The 14,814-nt window shown below is 51.6% G+C and overlaps 1 protein-coding gene across 8 annotated transcripts in view; it reads right to left on the bottom strand.

Moving 5' to 3' along the window:
* Positions 1 to 14,814, bottom strand: part of UNC93A (unc-93 homolog A) — a 42,040-nt gene that overhangs the window by 20,984 nt on the left and 6,242 nt on the right. For 4 of the 8 annotated variants that reach the window (XM_057740267.1, XM_057740259.1, XM_057740264.1 and 1 more), the window contains exons 2-6: positions 10,854 to 11,089; positions 9,619 to 9,746; positions 4,787 to 4,968; positions 3,673 to 3,902; positions 1,946 to 2,071 (exon numbers count right to left, since the gene is read on the bottom strand). In XM_057740267.1, coding sequence (XP_057596250.1) covers positions 1,946 to 2,071; positions 3,673 to 3,902; positions 4,787 to 4,968; positions 9,619 to 9,729 — 649 coding nt within the window. In that variant the 5' untranslated portion in view covers positions 9,730 to 9,746; positions 10,854 to 11,089. Of the gene's footprint in view, positions 1 to 1,945; positions 2,072 to 3,672; positions 3,903 to 4,786; positions 4,969 to 9,618; positions 9,747 to 10,155; positions 10,258 to 10,853; positions 11,090 to 14,814 lie in introns of all 8 variants that reach the window. The other 4 variants (XM_057740260.1, XM_057740262.1, XM_057740261.1 and 1 more) reach the window with 4 other exon arrangements.

The following is a 14,814-nucleotide window of genomic DNA, read 5'->3' as shown; positions in this document are numbered from 1 at the left end:
TCCTGGAAAATCGCTCAGGGAGACGGCGCTCTCTTTGCTTTAGTCTGTTTTTCTCCTTTCTTATTTTGCTTTTATTTTTTATTATTTTCTGCTGTCTTTGTGGGAACACGGCCTTGCTTGAAGGAAGGCGGGCGTGAAGCCCCGAGAGCCAGGATCTGGGTAATACGAGAGTGTGACGTAGGCGTGGTCCCTGCTTCACATGAGTGTCTGGACTTGGGCGGCTGGCTTCTCTGTGACCCAGGCAGGACCTCTGAAGGCCCCTAACTCCCAGGGGACGCACTGCCCTGCCGTCACAGCAGGCTGCACGTTTCCCAGGTGGAACGGATTCTTTTTTCGATGCATCCTCTCCCACATCCCGTGTCTGATAAGGCCTGCTGGTGGTCGCTCTCACTCTCAGGAGCCCGCCCCCCCCCCCCCCCCCCCCCCGGCTCTGCACACTGTCCTCACTCCCCTCCTCCTCTGGGTCGCCGTGCCGCCCCCTGCACTGGTTTCTCCGCCCGCCGTTTCCCGCATGTCCACACTAAACTAGCACGGGAAGCTGTCCCCGGAGCAGATCTGCATGTGTCCAGACTCGAGGCCTGTCCTGATGGGCTGCAGCTGGCCGCCCCATCTCCGGCTCCTCTGCCCCCTCCAGGGCCCTGTCCTCCAGCCACACCGGCTCTCTCTGGGGCGTCTCTGCCTTCAGTGCCCGCTCACCTCCCCTTCGCTGCCTGGTAAACTCCTACTCATCCTTCAAGACCCGGCTTGGGTACCCCCTCCCCATCAAAGCTGCCCTAGAACACAATTTCTCAAGAAAATGTAACTACATGTCAAGTGGGAACTTTGTTCAAAACACGTGTCCTATCAAGTTTCAGTTCGCTGCACGCACCTCTGGGCTCTCAGGTCATCGAGGGTCGGGGTCTGCTCTGGCCAGCGTCTGGGCCACAGAAGGTCCAGCACATCGTGTGGTACCTGCCAGTGCTCGCTCTGCCTTGTCAGCATAAAGGGCTCCCTTGGCGCCTCTGCCTTGGAAGCGACTTTGCAAGAGAGCAGTGTGTTGGTGGCAGCCTGTCTCACGGGGGAGACAACCGGACCATACACCCGGCCTCCCGCCCTTTGATTCCCGGCGGAGTCCTGCACTCCGTCCCACCAAATCCGACACCTATCACACCCCTGCTCTTCAAGAAGGACACAGTCTTAGATCTTTACGGATTCCAGAGTTCAAGAATGACAGAGAACACCCTTAAATTTCCTTCAAACGGTAACAACAACAACCAAAAACTAGTCTAAAGGTACCCCCGTTAAAATAGTGATCCGTTTGTAAGAGCGAAGTCATTTAGAAAACTATTAACATAGACGTTTTCCATTCAAATGAGCGTCTAAGGGTAAGAACCGTCCTGGGAATTCGCCCCCTTGGGCAGCCATCCTTCACACACTTCCAGGGTCCTGTGCCTCCCGCTGCCCAGGGGTGGGTGCAGGGGACACCCATGCCCAGCCCCAGCCTCTCAGCAGAAGCCGTTCCAATATATGCCTCAGAAGAAGTGATAACGCCGGGAGCTGGGACGTACTTGGAACACAAGTAGCCAGTCCACTGAGGCTGTGGTCCACCCGACGGGGCAGCCACGACCCTGCATGGCCATTGAGCACCTGGAACGTGGCTCCTGTAACCTTGGACAGTGACTTTACTTTCGTTGATTAGAATTTAAGTAAGTGCACGTCATGGCTACTGGCCTGGGCGGTGCAGGTGTGAAGTGATTCTATCAGCACAAGAGACCTCGGACAGCAAAGGCTGCTGCGATCGATTTCCTGTGGAAAAGGCCCAAGTACAACCCAGCTGAACGCATTTTGCGGGGCTTTTGCAGGTGAAGAGAGGTTATTCACACTTTGGGGAGATGCTCTTTTCAACCCAGGAAGGCGCTGGGCTTGCTCTCCGCGGAAGCCCGGACGCCCGGTGCCGAGCACGTACCCGTGTAGATGCCCAGCAGGGTGTAGATCAGCTCCTGGGAGGGCTGGTTCGTGCTGTTCCTGGACGCCGTGGCCATCAGGCAGTCGCTGGCCCCGCAGGACCGGAGCTGCCCCTCCGGGATGGCCCCTGTGAGGGCGGGAGCACAGAGGGGCTTTGAGAACACGGGAAACTTGACAGGAGACGGGACACGGGGAAGGAAGCGCCCAGCGGAAGGAGGGTGGGCGCCCAGGGGCAGGACTTCGCCCAAGGTCAGGGTCACGGGACATGGGCTGGTTTGACCAGTGTCTCAAAACGCATCTGCCCTTGGGCACGTGTCTGTGTGCTTGGTTTTAAGACGCTCCAGACCAACGTGCGGTCAGTGTTGGTCACTCTTTATATCACGTTCCTGACATAACTGGACGTCGTCCACTTTTCAGAGTTAATTAAGAACTAGAATACATCAGACTGGGCGTCAGGCCTACCAGGTTCTCTCTCAGATTCATCTGGAGATCGCACGAGCTCGGGCAGGATGTGGCATACCTTCTCTGAATGTTACTTTCTCATCCATTAAAAGAATAAAATCTGAATGGTCAGTGGCCCCCAGTGGCCCCACAACAGCATCTCTGGAGAGAAGGGATGGGGTGTCATGGAGGAGAGACCACTCGGTGTTTCATTGTTTCCTTCCCGCAGATCTCATCACACAAAACACCTCCAAATCCCCTTGGTGGTGAGATGTACAGCCCGTCAGATGAGAAGGCTGCGTGGAGGCTGGAGGTGCAGAGAGGCTGAGAAGCCTTGCAGGGCTCTCCCAGTGCCTTCCAGCCCTCAAATTGCACATCCTGTGATCAGGTAGGGACTGAGGCTCACTCGTCTGTGTGTCTTTAAAAGTGAACCCCCTCACTCCTTCATGTCAGAGACGGCGGCTCCGTGCAGCGTCTGCTGGCCGACAGCTGATGGCGACAGCAGCCCTGACGGACGGCTGGTATCTGCCAACCCTGAGGGTTCCGTCCTGTGCATGCGCTTAGCAAGTGATGGCATCACAGGAGCCGGAAGGGGAGAAAGATTTTTATTACAGTTTCCCAAAGGCGGGACTTGCTGTGGGTTAACAGGACCAGGGCAGAGAGAGAGAGAGAGACGTAGCCCTGATAACAGCAGGAGAGTTAGAACGTTTCCCCCGTGAATAAAGTTCCCCGTGAGAACTGAAGATGTGTCTTTCCTCTGTTCTCAGTTTATATCCTCAGACATGAAAGGGTGCAGGCACAAGCAGATACACACTTTGTGACTCTGTCTGAGTGAGGTCGGGCAGACAGGTGAGTTAAGACAGGAGTCATCAAATGTTCAAATCCGTTAAGGGATAAGTGGTCCTTTGTGTACCATTGAAAACGCTGCTGAATGGATTAATTCAGTGGTAAAACAAATCCATGGGGCCCGTTCTTAGGCTAGAAGGATAATAAGGGCTCCGTGAACCCCAGTTCCACAGGCAGCGGCCCTCAGTTTCCCCAGGGCACCCAGGTTCCCCTGTGCCCAGGGGAGGCCAGGGTCAGACCTATGGGGCACCTGTGGACTAGAGTGACCCTCAGAGATGCCCACACTGCCTGGGGATGGGCCGGGGGCCACGTGACCCTGCGGCACCGGCAGCCTGAGAACCACATCTTGGGGTCTCGTGGGACCACCTGCTCAAGTCCTGAATGGGGACGTGAGTAGGGGGACCAGGCCCCCCCCCGTGGTCACCACCTCCTTCCTGTTACCTTGAGTGGGCCTCTGGCTGAACACCAGGGACGAGATCAGGTTGCCCCACACGCCAGACGACTGGAAGATGAGGAAGAAGATGCCGAAATACTGGTTGACCACGTCTTTGCCGACTTTTCCTGCTTTCTCGGCCTGCGCGTTCCCCATGATGGTGAGGTAGGTGCCCTGCGCGGACCACAGCGGGGCAGCTCCAAGTCCCAGCAGGACGGAGGTGGGGATCAGCGTGTACCTGAGAAACGAAACGCGGGCGTGGGGCGCCTGGGCCCCTCCGCTCCTGCCCCGGCCCGGGGAGGAGGAAGCTGCCTGCCTGGCCCAGAGAAGCATCGCTGTGCTGTGTGGCTCGCCAGCTTGACGAGTCACCCTCAGACTCAGACGGAGGAGAGAATCAGCATCTTTTCTGGTTCAGGATCATTTGCAGGAGTGCAACGCGGTGCCTGTGCAGTTTCTTTGTGTTTGGATGTATCTACAAATAAGGCTGGTCGGGTTCTAGGTATTTCTAATGGCAGTACATTAAAAATGACTTATCTATCAATCAATCTATTTATCTATTTACCTATCCATCTAGGGATCTATCACTCTCCTCCTTGAGGATCCTGCATGGGAACTCTATGGTAACAAGAAAAATACCGTGAAGCCATCATATCGATACATCCCGGATGACAACAGGTGTCCCTCAAAGAGATGCTTGACAAGCGCGTCCCTGGGAACAAGGGCACGTCGCCCTCGACCTCGGAGCTTGGTCCCCGAGGGTCCCGCTCCATCAGGGTGCAGGTAGAGCTCAGCCGGGCCTGGGCACCGGCTCCAGCCCTGCGGCGTCCACTGCCCGGGATGGGGTGAGGGTGTGGGGTTCGGTCCACGGGCCACATTCTGCTGAGTCCCCCTGAAACTCACCCTCCACACCTCAGGCAGGTTCTCCCCTCGTTGCTGGGGAGTGCCCTGGCCCTGGAGGGAAGCCCGGGGCCTTAGGAGAGGTCAGGATGGGGAACCGGGGGAGCACGGGCCCTGCACAGGGGACAGAGACTCTTGGTGGGGACATACGGGAGGGTGGCCACGCCACGGTCCCGTCCCAGGAGCTGAGAGGGGAACGTGGGGACGCACGGACGGCGGGCGTACCAGCTGGCGTAGAAGTTGCCCAGGGAGAAGGCCACGTAGCAGCACATGGCGACGACGAGGGTCCACTTGCAGCCGAGCGTCTTGATGAGGACGGGCGGCAGGAGCATGGAAGACAGCAGCATCCCGCCGTACAGCGTGCTGAGCGCCGCCACCCCGAGGCCCTCCGCGCCGTGCAGGCTGCTCTGCGGGGACAAGACCGGCCCGGTCAGGGGCCCGGCCGCCGGGGCTAGGCGCGCCGGCCACCTCCGGGTCCCCGAGACCCCCGGCAACCGGCTTCCTGGGCGGGCGGCCTCTCCTCCCGCTGCGGGGCGGGAGAGCAGGAGGCCGCGGTGGATCCTGAGCAGGCTGAGCCGGCAACTCTGGGGGCTGGGAGGGAAGCACAGGCCCCTGCGCGCGTGGCCCGGCCCCGGGCAGAGGGACCCTCGGGCCTCCCGCCGCCTCTGCCTCCACCCACGAGGGGGAGGAGGTGCCGGGCGGCCGGGAGCCCTGGGCTCTCCAGGCTCCTCGGGAGACGAGGTTCCGGCTGAGCCTCAGGCAGAGCGAGCAGCTCCAGCCTAACGCCCTGTAAACACAAGTGCACGTTTTCCTTATTTTTGCCATGTTTCGCTTGAGTGCCCCGCATAGCTTGGTGTGACGTGACCAAAAGGTCAAAGGTAACCAGAACCAGCTTGGCAGAGGCAATGGCAGGGGGGACTTCGGCCTTTGCTGTGAAAGGAAAACCAGCACGATTGCTTCTTCCATTTGTTTCACTTCTAAAAGGAAAGGCGGGAGAGGAGGAGGAGGAGGCAGAGAAGGGAGAGAGAGGAGGGGGAGGAGGGGGAGGAGGGGGAGGAGAGGATGGGGAGGGGAGGAGGGGGAGGGGAGGAGGGAGAGGAGGAGGGGAGGAGGGGGAGAAGGGGGAGGAGAGGAGGAGGGGGAGAAGGGGGAGGAGAAGAGGAGGGGAGGAGGGGGAGGAGAGGAGGAGGAGGGGAGGCAGGGAGGAGGAGGAGGGGAGGAGGGAGAGAGAAGAGGGGGAGGAGGGGGAGAAGGGGGAGGGGAGGAGGAGGAGGGGAGGAGGGAGAGAGAGGAGAGGGAGGAGGGGGAGAAGGGGGAGGAGAGGAGGGGGAGGGGAGGAGGGAGAGGGGAGGCGGGGGAGAAGACAGATGCTTCCCTTTGCAGCCAGACCTTCCCTCACACGGGTCCTCCCCTCTCTGTTGCCTTGGCCTCCACACCCAGCTCAGCCTGACCCTGTTGTCACACGTGGAGGGGCCCCTGCTGTGCTCCAGGCAACTGAGCAGACAGGAGAGGAGACCGATGGCTGGGACAGGCTCTCTTCCCTGCAGAAGCCAGAGCCCAAACGCAGAAAACCACCCCTGAGTGTCAACAACGTGCAGACACTGAAATAAGAGCGTTTACGTTCCTGAGACAGGTGTTAGAACCCCCGAGGGAAAGACGCACAGCCGTGTAGGATCAGACACACGGCCGACTAGTCCAGATGACCCCAAGCCAGGACTTTAATGCCTGGACGGTTAACGTTCCTTCCTAGCTGGTCCCACAACAAGACCATGGGAGATCCTAGCCATCAGCCGGGGGCCCCTGAGAAGCCCTCGCCGCCCACCCCTCGCCTGTCGCCTGGAGAGTCCAAACCCCACCGGCTGTGTTCTCACCCCAGGAACGTCTCTCCTTTTCCACCCCAAGAGGTGCTCTGACCCTCCTCATCCTCTTTCTCAACGGTGCCCCTTCTTCAAGTGCGTGCCAAGCATCTCCAAGTGTCTTGAGCACGGGTGGCCCGGCGGGAGTGGGGGCGGTTCTGCTTTTTCTGAATCTCCCTCAGTGCTTTGCCCCAGACACGCATTTAGTTAACTTTGCTGATTCACTGAAACCGAAAACAAGAGCAGCTGGTCCCATGAAAATTCTAACATCTGGTTGGAAGACAGCCGTTGAACAGTCTGCTCTGGAGTGGCGGTTATCTGGAAATTTCTGCTCGTGACTCCGGTTGCCAGAGTGTGGAGGGAGAGAATGGGTCGAGACGGGCCCTTGGTTCTTTCTCTTCGTGCTCGTGTATGCAGTGGGCGTGGGAGCGTGCGTGCCTCCTTGTGTGCTGGTGGGAAGCTGACAGCGGTGCCCTGCACGGGAGTTTCATGTCCACCACAGCCCCACCTCCCATCCGCAAGGGGACGTTTGTTACGTATACCAGAGGTCCATTGCCCATCACTGGACAGGAAGGCAGATTTCAGTCTCCAAAGTGAGGACCAAATTTCAAAAGTAAATGCCTTTTTTTTTTTTGACATGAACGACCGTGTTCCAATACCTGTTTTGCGTGTGTTAGGAGAGCCAACCTGCAAAGTCCACGCCCAGGGAGAAACTCACGAGAGTGACCTGTATTAAACAACGAGGACGGTCACTCAACTCGATCAGCAAACTGATCAACGGATCCATCCACCATCAGCACTGACCAGCAGAGAATATGCGCAGCTCCAGGGATATGAAAGGGAAAAACAGCAGCCCCCGACCTGCAGGGGGAACCCTCAGGGGCCGAGCTCCGGGAGGGCACCAAGGCCAGCCCAGCGGCATCAGAAGCCTTTCTGGAAGGAGTGAGGCCACGTGAGACCTGCAGGATGCGGAGGTGGCCAGAGAAAGGTCGGGAGGTGTGGGTGACGGGGGAGGTTTAGGGGATGCGTTTCCAGAGGCCCCATCCTGAGAGGAGAGACCCCAAGGAACATTCAGCTGCTTAGCCAGAGCTGTTGTGCTCTTCCGGTGGAGTGAGGCTGGACAGCTGGCCGGACTAGACCCGCAGGAGCCCCAGACCCTGTACTGGGGAACGGGATCGGATCTGTGAGACCGTGGAGAGCCCCGGAAGGGAGTTGAGCAGGAAGCTGACACACGCGACTTCACTCAAGTGTGCTGAATGTGGCCTGAGGCGGCGATGGATGGGGTGGGGCTGCAGGCCTGGCCTTGTGGAGCTGGCAGGCACAGCAGGGCAGGCGCCACAGGACCAGGGTGCACACAGGGCGCCTCACCAGCCTGGGGACCCGGGGCACGCGGAAGGGGGAGAGGAAGCGTGACCCACACGCTGAGATCCGAGTGATAAATTGGAGGTTGGCTGCTGCCCTGGGAGGCGGCACAGATGCGCGTCTGGGTCCTGGGCAGGGCACATCCACATCCAGACCAGGGCTGGCGCTCCGGGCATGTGTGTGACCGGCCCTGCCACCTTGCTGGGGCCTGGGAATGAAGCCAAGCCGGTGAAAGCAGAAGGAAGTGATGGAGACGGGCAGATCCCTCCAGCGTGGCTGGGATTCAGCCCCAAAGCCATGTGCATCCCCATCCTCACCTGCTGTTTCTGAAGCCAGTCCTGACTGACAGCACAAAAGCACACCTACGAGTCCTGCGTCAGGGGGCGAGGAACTAGGGCCAGATTGGGGCGGGGGCGGGGCAGGCGGGGCTGGAGGGCTGGGTCCCTAACATCTGCTGTCTCCTGAGCAAGGACAGCCCAGCACGGTGACAGCAGTGCCCAGCCCAGGAGGCCTGGGGAAGACGTGGAGGCCAGCATGACCCCCTCAGTGGCACGGCTCCCCCACTCAGGTGCCACACCACGCGTGCAAAGCAGGGCTCCCACGTTGCGTGTGGCCTCAGCGTCCCCCAGTCGCAGCCTGAGAGAAGGGACTCCTGGCAGCTCCTAAGGCCCCCCTCCCTCCCCTGGCTTCCAAGTCCAGAGGCCGATTTGCTGTCGTTCAGCTCAGCCGGATCACAACTGCTTCCTGAGGATGCTGGCCACATCCATCACACGCGAGCCCAGGGGAGCCGCCCCTCCTGCTGGCAGCAGGACTGCCCCCTGTGGGACAAGCTTCCGTAGGGCCAGTGCCACTGAGGGGCCCAGGCTCTCGCTAAGGTCTCCTTCCAGGAAGCACACACTACACTCAACACGCGCTCGAGGCAGCGTAAGGAAACAGGTGCTTCACATCACGACGTTCTGAGCAATGTCTGCAAAGCTGTGGACTATGCTGGCAAGAAAGAGGACTGTGCTTCCCCTTCAACTTGATTTTGGGACCCAGCATGGGCTATGGTTTCATTCTCTGTGAGCACAATCAGAAAAAAAGGCCAAATAGGGGTTCACTGAGTAAAACATGCGCTTGGAGTTCAGGGTGGAATTTGGGCTTCCTCACCAACCTGCAAGTCTGAAGAGCTTGTGCTGCAGCAATGAGGACAGGACACCTGAACCTCTCCTCTCCTGTCTTCAACCTCCGATGCTGAGCCCCCTGCCTGTGCTTTTCTGGCTCAGTACTGTGCACACAGCAGGTGCCTACTTCTTGTCCCTGACTGACAAACCTTGCAGGACCACACTAACTTGTCATCAGAAACCCTACAGAGGCCTCACTGTGTGGCAGCCCCAGGCCACAGAGCAAGAAGCTGCGGAAGAAAGCTCGGGAGCATGGCGACCGGGTACTTCCTGACCAGCCCTGGGGCTTCCTTGGGGTTTCGTTCACAGTTAAAGATCAGAGTTAAAATGGAACTACCTGGGGAATATCTAGTAGGAACCTATGTGGTCTCAGGACCTCTGATGAACTCACATTACTGCCCCTGACCACAAATTCAGTGAGTCATCTTGTGTCTCCTTTTAGCCTCACAAAGGCAAAGCAGACCTTATCAAATCACTAACCCAAGACCAGCTCTCCTCGTCCAAGGGTCAAACACCCGCAGTTGTGCAATCTCACTGAATTGGGAGTGCGGGCTGCCCAGAAAAACCAGTTTGTTTTAGAGGATTTTTCACGTTCCTCGTGGTCTGGGACACGGGAATTCTTGGAGTCCCAGAGACTTTCAGAAGGTAGGATCACATGATGATTATATGTGCCTACCTGCAGATTCTGCAGACCTCCGTAGGCAGTAAAGAGAAGTAGAAATCCAAAGGAAAGCACCAGGACGTTCTTCAGGCTTCTCTCCATCGTGCTGATAAAAGCCTCAAGCATCAGTAGATTTCAGTTTCCTAAAAGAAACCAATCTGGGCTCAGGAAAAGCAGTCGGTTCCTAGAAGTCACACTCTGTCTTGGAGCCTGAGTTAGACGTGTATTAGTCACTAAGGCCACTGAGCGTTAATGAACTTGACAGTCACTGACACCATGAGACACCCGGGCGCTGTTATGCATTCACCTTCTCTGGAACCCATGGTAATCACTTTCTCACTGGGCAAAAATTAGGACTCTTATCAGCTTGTATGGACTGGAATTTTTTTCTATTAATAATTTCTAGTAGATATGGTCCATAAAGGAAAGTGATGATTTTCGTGTTACATATATTATATGATATAATTGCATACATTATATAATTATACATATTATATAGTATTACATGTGTATATCTTTCTATATATATACACACATACATAGAAATGGTACCTTGCTCATTAAGAGAAATTGTCAACGGTGTAGAACGTGGAATGTTCTCCCGTCTTAAAGAACAAAGTATAAATGTCAGCTTCAAGATCTATAGTTCAACTCCTGAAAAAGAGTTAACATGATTATAAGCTCCAAGGGTCAAAGTATTAGCATGTCAAAGACTACATGATTTTACGACACTGCAATAACTTAAAAAAATGTATGTATCACTTTATATTTTCAAAGCACTTCACCTGCTGTCCTACAATAGTGCTCTGATAATCACCGTTCGAACTTAGACCCGTTACTGGACAGGCAACAACCTCAGAAGACTTTGGAGGTTTTGGATTTCAGGTTTAGAGAAGTGCTGTCCAAAAGAACTTTCTGCACCATCCAATACGATTATAGCCACTAGTCACATGTGACTTTGAGCATGTGAAACGTGGCTGGTGCAACTGAGGAACTGAATGCATAATTACATTTAATTTTTTTTTTTTTTTTTTTTGCACACGGACTTAGTTGCTCCGCGGCATGTGGGATCTTCCTGGAGCTGGGATCGAACCCGTGACCTCTGCATTGGCAGGCAGATTCTTAACCACTGCACCACCTAGGAAGCCCCTACATTTAATTTTAGTTGGTTAAAATCTAAATTTAAATAGCTACATGTGGCCAGGTGTTATTATATGGGACAAGACCAGGCTAGAGTTTAAACAACTTACCGCACATCTCACAGCCAATAAGAAAGCGAAAGCATCTGTCTTTCCAAGTGTTAGTTCAGTTGTCGTATTCAATTGTTAGTACAACTCAGAGTTTGAAGACTGTTTCCAAAGTTCTGTGAAGTCAGTTGTTTTTATCTAGTTTGGATCAATGAGGAAAACCTTACAGTGTAGGGAAATGTCACATGGGGCTGATGACACACCTGGGCATGGTGACACAGCTCGGGGAGGCAGCCGTCCTGTTGGAATAGCATGATAAAGTTCCAGCCCTCGCAGCTTAACTTATTCCTATGAAAATCATACTTTTTGGAAAATGACAGTTTTGGGAATTGACTAAGCATGGCTTATCACACTTAACAGAGAAGTGAACAGTGTGGTTGAGATCTGGAGGTTCTGACCCTAATCCTATAACTTCTCAGCCAGACCATTTCAGTGGATGACTGACCCTCCGAACCTCAGTTTCCTCTTGAAAAAAGGAGGGTTGCAAATGCTCACGAAGCTAACCGCCAGCAAAGCCCTCAGCACAGTGCAGACACGCAGAAATCCCCAGTGGATGTGCGCTGGCTAAGACGACGTGGTAACTTTCAGTGAGAATATCCGTGGGGCCATATTGGAAGAAATGCCATGCCTAGCTTAACAGGGACTTTCACACCACTCTTGTCCTCAACTACCTGCCTTCCTTTTTGTTTTTCAGCGACACTCTAGCTTACTTCAATCCTGACCTGTCTTTACCCACAAACGACTTATATTTTGATATCAGGAGACTTTCCTGAGGTTTTCTTCCGCTATCCACTGTTCAAAGTTACCAGAACCATCTTCTGCATTTTCTAACTGGCTCCAGTGTGCGACTCCCAGCAGCTGCTGGTCCGGTCCTTCCCACGGTCAGCCAGCGTCTCCGAGGAGCTCTGAGCTTGTGCTAAGGAATGGTGGGGGTCTGCTTCTGGTCTCTCCCACCCCTGTCCCTCTAACTGTCCTTATTCCAATCAGGAATCAGTCCCTGAAACAATTGCTTTAATCCTGTCGGCGTTTTCAGTCTCCCTCTCGGTTTCTCCCCTTCATCTTAAGAGGGATTTTTTAAATGAGCAAGTGGTTTCAGTCGACCGCGGTCTCTAGCAAGACAAAATGTTTCTTTTTTTCCCCTCCAGTTTTGCTGAGAAATAATTGACATACATCGCTGTATAAGCTTGAAGCGCACGGCTTGATTTCCATATACAGTATTGTGAAGTGGCGACCGCAAGTTCAGCTAACACCCCTCTTCTCTTATAGACACAATAAAAAGAGAAAAAGGAGAGAAAGTTCCTTGTGATAGGAACTCTTAGGATTTACTCTCTTCGTAACATTCCTATATGCTAAACAGCAGTGCTAACTATAGTCACCAGGTAGTACAATAAGTCGCTAGTACTTATTTACCTTGTAAATGGATGTTTGTACCTTTAGACCACCTTCCTCCAGTTCCCCCTCCTTCCACCCTCTGCCTCTGGTAACTGTAAGTCTGATATCTTTTTCTATTAGTTACTTTTTTAATTTTTTTATAAGATTCCCAGTAAAAGTGAGCTCACACAGTATTTCTCTCTCTGTGTCTGACTTGACTTCACTTAGTACAATTCCCTCAAGGTCCATCCAAGTTGTCACAAAGCATAGGATTTTCTCGTTTTTTATGGTGGTATATACAACATAATATTATTATATATATCACATGTTATGTATATATATCACATATTATATACATTTATCACACATTTTATACACACACACACACACAGCCCCACAACTTTATTCATTCATCTGTTGATAAACATATTATTTCCATGTCTGGGCTATTATAAATAATGCTGCTGTGAACCTGGGGGTGCAGATATCTTTTTAGTTAGTGCTTTCATTTTCTTTGTATGAATACCCAGCAGTGGAATTGCTAGACCAAATGGCAGTTCTATTTTTAATTTTTCGAGAAGCCCCCATACTGTTTTCCATAGTGGCTGCACCAATTTACATAGGAACTGACAGTGCTTGAAGTTCCCTTTTCTCCATATTCTCACCAGCATTTTTCATCTCTTGTCTTTCTGATGGTCGCAGTTCTAACAGGTGTGAGATGATACCTCACTGTGGTTTTAATTTGCATTTCCTTAATAACTAGTAATGTTGAACATCTTTCCAAGTACCTGTTGGTCTTTCACATATCTTCTCTGAAGAAATGTTCAGGTCCTTTGCCCAGTTTTTAAATTGGGTTATTTTATTTTATTTTTTGCTATTGAATTATATGAATTCTTTATATATTTTGCATATTAACCCCTAATCAGATATATCATTCGCAAATATGCTTTTCCATTCTGTAGGTTGTCTTTTCACTTTGTTGATGATTTCTTTTGCTGTGCAGAAGCTTTTTAGTTTAACGTAGTTCCACTTGTTTTTTATTTTGTTGCTTGTGCTTTAGGTGACATAGCCAAAAAATCATTGCCAAGACCCACATCTGAGACAATGTTCCTATGTTTTCTTCTAGGAGTTCTGTAGTTTCAGAACTTATATTAAAGTTTTCAATCCATTTTGAATTAATTTTTGTGAGTGCTGTAAAGTATGAGTCCTGTTTCATTCTTTTACACGTGAATATCCAACGATCCCAGCACCATCTACTGAATATTCTTGGTTCCCTTGTCAAACATGAGTTGACTGTCTATGATTAGGTTTATTCCTGGGCTCTCAATTCTGTGTCATTGGCCTAATTGTCTGTTACTATGTCAGCACCACACTGTTTTGAAGTCAGAAAGTGTGATGTCTCTTGCTTTGTTCTTCTTTCTCAGCATTTCTTTGGCTATTTAGGGTCTTTTGTGGTCTACATACATTTTAGGAGTGTTTTTTCTACTTCTGCAAAAAAAAAAAAAAGTCATTGGGATCTTGATAGGCATTGCATTGAATCTCTAGCCAGCTTTTGATAGTATTGACGTTTTAACAGTGTTAATTCTCCCAGTCCATGAATGCAGAACACCCTTCCATTTACTGATGTCTTTAATTTCTTTCATCAATGTCTTATAGTTTTCAGAGTAGAGATGCTTTGCCTTCTTAGTTAAGTTTTTTCCCAAGTATTTTATTGTTTTTGCTGCTATTGTGAGATCAATTTCTTTTTCAGAAAATTTGTTGTTATTGTATAGAAATGCTACTGATTTTTATGTTACATGTTTGTATCCTGCAACTTTAATGAATTCATTAACTAGATTTTTTTGGTTGAGTTTTTAGAATTTTCTATATATAACATCATGTCATCTGCAAATAGGGACAATTTTACTTTTCCCTTTACAATTCTGATGCCCTTTATTTCTTTTTCTTGCCTGATTGATCTAGCTAGGACTTCCAGTACTATGTTCAATAGGAGTGGTGAGAGTAGGCTTGTCTTGTTCCTGATATTAGAGGAAAAGCTCTCAGTCTTTCACCTTTGAGTATGATGTTAGCTGTGAGCTTGTCATACATGGCCCTTATTATGTTGAGATAAGTTCCTCCTACGCCTAATGTGTTAAGAGTTTTTTATCATGAATGGATGTCAAATGCTTTTCCTGCACCTGTTAGGATGATCATATGATTCTTCTCTTGCATTCTTTTAATGTGATGTATCACATTGGTTTGGGTATGTTGCACCATCCTTTCATCCCAGGGATAAATCCCGGTTGATCATGGTGAATGGTCCTTTTAAGTGTTGCTGAATTTAAGTATCGTTACCACTATTTCATTTGTTTTTTCTGTTTTGGTTACCATTTTCTTGAAATGTCTCCTCCCATCCCTTCACTCTCAGTCTGTGTGTGTCTTTAAGGCTAAAATGAATCTCTTTAAACAGCATATTTTTTGATCTTGTGTTTTTAATCCATCCAGCCATTCTATGTCTTTTAATTGGAGAATTTAATCCATTTATGTTTAAAATAATTATTGATAGGTAAGAGCTTACTCTTGCCATTTTGTTAATTGTTTTCTGGTTGTCTTG

This window comes from Hippopotamus amphibius, chromosome 6 (assembly GCF_030028045.1).
Source record: "Hippopotamus amphibius kiboko isolate mHipAmp2 chromosome 6, mHipAmp2.hap2, whole genome shotgun sequence".
In the NCBI taxonomy this organism is placed as follows: Eukaryota; Metazoa; Chordata; class Mammalia; order Artiodactyla; family Hippopotamidae; genus Hippopotamus; species Hippopotamus amphibius.
The sequence above is the reverse complement of the archived record's forward strand: the minus strand, read 5'-3'. Positions and strand labels throughout refer to the sequence as shown.